General features: G+C 50.9%; 1 protein-coding gene across 1 annotated transcript; it reads left to right on the top strand.

The window, feature by feature from the left end:
* Positions 1–2,009: 2,009 nt before the first annotated feature.
* Positions 2,010–4,422, top strand: OCSTAMP (osteoclast stimulatory transmembrane protein). Its single transcript, XM_010296448.1, has 2 exons — positions 2,010–3,053; positions 4,081–4,422. The coding sequence occupies exons 1-2, from the start codon at positions 2,010–2,012 to the stop codon at positions 4,420–4,422; spliced, it is 1,386 nt and encodes a 461-aa protein (XP_010294750.1).
* Positions 4,423–4,622: the final 200 nt, after the last annotated feature.

The raw sequence follows: 4,622 nt of genomic DNA, 5'->3' as shown, positions 1-4,622 counted from the left end.
CCGTGCCGCCTTTGCCCACGGGTGGTGGCTTAGTGTGAAAGCCTTGGGCAAAGGGACAGGTTTGGTGGGAGCCCGGGAAGGCTGCCATAACCCCCGAGCTCAGTGCAGGGGGTTTCTTCTGTGCCAGCTGATCGCGGGAGGGGGAATCCTCTTCTTTGGAAACGCCACTGAGGTACAAACACCACGGGCTGGTCCTCATGTCCCAGCGAGGGGGGTGGTGGCTGGAGCTCCGTGCCCTGCACATCCCAGGGGTCAGGCAAGTCGGTCCCATGGGGACCACACGTCCTGGCTTGAGGTCTGGGAGCTTCTCGGCGCCTCGGGAGGCTGCCTCCGGCAGGGCTTTCTTTGCAGTGGATTTGCTGGCTGTATGGAATTGGGGAAGTTTAAAGTCTGAAGCTTCATTTTCCTCTGCTAGGACTATGAGATGAGCCTTCAAGCAGTTTCTGTACCCTGCATACGAGCTCACGGCTTTAGCAGGGAGCAGCAGCCTGCCAGGAAAGATGAAGAATTGTCAGCACATGGTTTGCTGGATCCTACCATGCCCTTTGTGCCATGACTGATATCTGAAAGAGGAAAACCTCCCCTTCCCTCTGAGAGAAATCTCAACCTTGCTGCTTGCGGGTGGGCAGTGGGAGGAGAAGTCAGCTGGGACGAGACAGCTGATTTCCCCATGAGGGATGGTGACACCCCATGTTCCATGTGACGCTTGTTCCAGCTTTGCCAGTCCATATGTCATTGACTCATTTTTTTCAGCTGTGTGTCATGAAAATAAGCCTCCTCTGTAACAACAGTAAGGTCAGAAGAAGTGTAAAGCCCAAGCAGTGCTGTGCATCCTGGCTCTGTCCTGTTGTGGGGTTATTCCCCAGGCTTCACACACCAGGTTTGTCCACTCACTTCAGGAATTGCCAGCACTGATGAACTGATGATCTGAATTGCCTTAAATTTTTTTAAAATTCCGGGTGCTCTGGTGCCAGCTGCCTTGGTTTCCTATCCTGTGTGTCCCAGCAGCTGCATCTAGGACCCTCTCTCCAAGCGCTAAGGAACTGGAGCATGGAGGGATATCGAGCAAGACTGTGGCACCTCTCTGCCTCTGGGTATGTAGTGTCTGCTTTAATCCCTTCCCTTCCCTCCATCTTGATAGCTGTTGAATGGCCTTTTTCCACTGAAAAGACCTCCTTTGCTAGTCAAAATTCTCCTTCAAGGGATAACTGAGGCTGCTGTTGGGTGGGGGAGACAAGGATTGCCTGGCTGGGTTTAATCCTGGGGAGAGGCTCGTTCTCGCCACCAGGTTTTCCGCTCTCTGGGGAGTCACTCCAGATGTGAAGCCTGAGAAATGATTATTCCTTCCCAAATGTTTGTTTTTATTAGACATTTAAATAGCTTTATAGGACATTTCATCCTGTCTGCAGTGGCCAAATTCTTATCCTTGGAGATTTCATCTGGTACTGGAGTTTCAGCATGAAACTGTTTTCTCTGATCAGTTCTGTATTTGTCACCCTGAGACCTGCAGATTTTTGCTTGGTCTCCTCTTAAGAGGCAGGGAGATCAGAAACTCCTGCTCAAACACCTCTTACCCATCGAACACCTTGTAATTGCAGAGCTGGTCTAACGATTTCCACAGCAGCCAGGAGCCTCCTCTTTCTCCCTTCAGCATCCTCTAAATAACCACTGAAGACACTCTTAGCCACTGGAGCTGACCCTTCCGAATGAGTTCATTATGATTTTTATAGACTAAACCAATGCTTTCCTGTGCTTGCATTAGAGGAGGAGCAGTCACATTGTACTTGGTATTTATCTTTCAAGGAATGAACTTCCCTGTCCTGCGTGCTTCCAGGGAAAATCTTGGTCCACGCTACTCAGGTTAGCAGAGAAGTAGAGAAAAGTGAGAGCAGAGGCGCTCAGAGAAGGACATTGTAGAGACCCATGAGTGATCATCTCAAGAAAGCCCCCTAATTAGCGCATTCCTGTACTTCCTTTGCTAACACCCCAGTACTTGCTCTTTCTATAGGATGAGAGCCCGTGTCTACTGTGAAGACTTTCTGCTCCCAAAGGTGTGCAGGACCACGGCAGACCTGTGGTCCGTTTACTCCAAGCCTGTCCCAGCAAACGGCAGAGAGCTGTGGGCCTTGTTTCTGCAGTGTTCCTGTGTTGCAGCGGTGATGGGAGGCCTCTTTTACAACTGGATGTTTGCTTCCCTGGAGTACTCCTGGCATCTCTCCATTGCAATGGCCGTCTCCTTCAGTCTGCTCCTTCTCCTGACCCTTTTCTTGGTGCATCCTGCCCGTTGCGTCTTCAGTATGGTCATGCCTACGTTAGGTACCAAACAAGGCCGGAAGCTTCTCTTGTCAACCTGCATCATGATAGTAGTGGTGAACATAACACCCAACATCATAAGCAACATGAAAACCATACTGCAGGTTATTAAGTGCATCTGCAAGAATTCCTCTGAGAGTCTTTTGAACTCAACTGCTCTGCTAGAGAGAGCTTCCTGGGAATTTGGGGATGCAGTCCAAGAAACCGTTCATTCCATTAATATTTATAAGCCTATGAATGGACATTTTCAGTTTTCATTGCTTAAGAACAGCTCCTTGATTTACCAACAAATGCACCTTGCTGGTGAGAAAATTGGGAGAGACTTTTTGGCTGTTGAGGTACTGGTCAAAGATTCTGTACGAGTAGGCAACAAGCTGGTTGCTGGCTTCTCCATGTTCTATCTCTGTTTTGAGTCCACCTGGTATTTGAAAAATTACCTCACCAACCTCCGCTTTGACAATTTTTACATCACCAAGAAGCTGGAACGTTTAGCTGTGGACAGAAAAGCAGCTCATCTGCTGGTGGGCTCATCCAAAAACCTCATTCGACCAACAGGCTTGAAGTTGTCCCGGGAAGAAGTGATGCTGTGCCTCGTGCAAGCCATGCTCCTCACCGTGGCCCTGATGCTGATGCTGGTGGTCGTGGCGATGGACCACTTTGCGTTCCGCGTGGCAGACACCGCGGTGAGAAAAGCAGCTCAGTTCTCCGCGGTGCCCGTCGCGCTCAGCATCAAATACCATGTAAGTGCTGGGGTCTTCTGGGAGAGAGGGGGGTCACAGGGGGACCCTGCTGTGCAGAACGTCGCAGGAGGCGGCGGTGGGGATCGCAGTCTTTGTAGCCTTATTTACACGTTCCCGATTCCCTCCCCGGCAGCCGGCTGGGTGGAGGCTTGGAGGGGAGGAGGTGGAGGCACAACCTCAGTTCCTCCTTCCAGTGCGTCAAACGGCAGCATATCCCCGCTCCAAATTACAGCTCCTTGGGAGCGAGGAGGGCAGCAAAGGGTGCCTCACGCTGCAAAGACGCTGCTAGCACGTGGCAGTCAGACGTCCCCATTACCTCCAGGTCCCTTCCTGAGGCGGGGTGGAGGAACGGGCGTCCCTGCGGCACCGTCCCCCGCCGCAGTGTGGGTGCGAGCACAAAGAGAAGGGGCACGCAGGTGAATACACGTCTTGGCCGTGAGGATGTCTCGTCTTGGTGCACTGGCCGCTCTTTAAGGAGAAAGCCTTGCTCACTGGCTTTGCTATCACCTTGTGCCATCCCTTCCGCAAACCTCCCCAGTTTCTATCCTTTTTAATATCCTTCATCTGAACTAGCTCTGGCTTAGTTTTTTAGCTTTCCTCCTCTACCATGCGGCCTGCCTCCCTCCCCGGCCCCGGGGTCCTTCGCACAGATACCTGCTTATGGTGAGTTTACAGTAAAACAATCAGGGGTTCGAAAAAAACCTCTAATACTCAAATATGCAGCCACTAATACTGCTGCCTGGATTATGCCCTTCATTGTCAATCTCGCATACCTGTTACGATCGCTGTAACAGCAGATGAAGACGGCAGACAGGACCGGGTCTCGCCGTGCCCGGTGCGCAGCGCCCGCACATCGTGCTGTCATTCTCGCTCAGCCTGGAGTCTATACGCACTCCGATGTCCTTCTCTTCATGCACCCAAACAAGCTGCAACGCTGACTACACACCCCCAGGCTGACGTTTTTGTGGTAGTCGGTTGATTTTGATTTGTTCATCCCCCATTTAACTCTTAACAATTTTTATTTCAGGCTAAAATAAGGATCCTGCCCTTTCTTTTGAAACTTCTACGGCTTCCTTATGAAGAATTACCACTTCAGAACTTTGAAAGAAGCTACCACCATTATCTGATCTTCAGCTCTGCCCACTGCAGGATCAGCCCCCCGACACCTCCCAACCCCTCTGTGCTGCTCATCGTGGGGCTCCTCTTCTGCATCCTCTACGCTACCATATTCCTGGAGACCTACGCACACCGCCTGTGCAGGAAAATCGCAGGCTCCTTCTTCGAGAGCTGGGAGGAGAAGCGGGCACTTTACCTCTACGAGAAGCTGTCCAGGAAGCACAAGGAGGAGCAAAACTGCATGAGAAACTAAGGGTACTTTTGGAAATGCAGGGTATGCCTGAGACCTGTGGCAGTGGCCGGGCAAGGGCTTCTGCAATATGGTCACTCATGTAGTTTTCCAGAGTCAGAGAAGCATTTGGAGTCTGGGCAAAAATATTTACCAAAAAAAAAAAAAAAAAAGGTGAAATGTCACATTCTGCATTAATTTGAGAAAAATGGGATAAATTTACT

This window comes from Phaethon lepturus, unplaced genomic scaffold (genome assembly GCF_000687285.1).
Source record: "Phaethon lepturus isolate BGI_N335 unplaced genomic scaffold, ASM68728v1 scaffold35401, whole genome shotgun sequence".
NCBI lineage: Eukaryota > Metazoa > Chordata > Aves > Phaethontiformes > Phaethontidae > Phaethon > Phaethon lepturus.
Note: the sequence above shows the minus strand (reverse complement) of the source record. Positions and strands in the feature narration are given on the sequence as shown.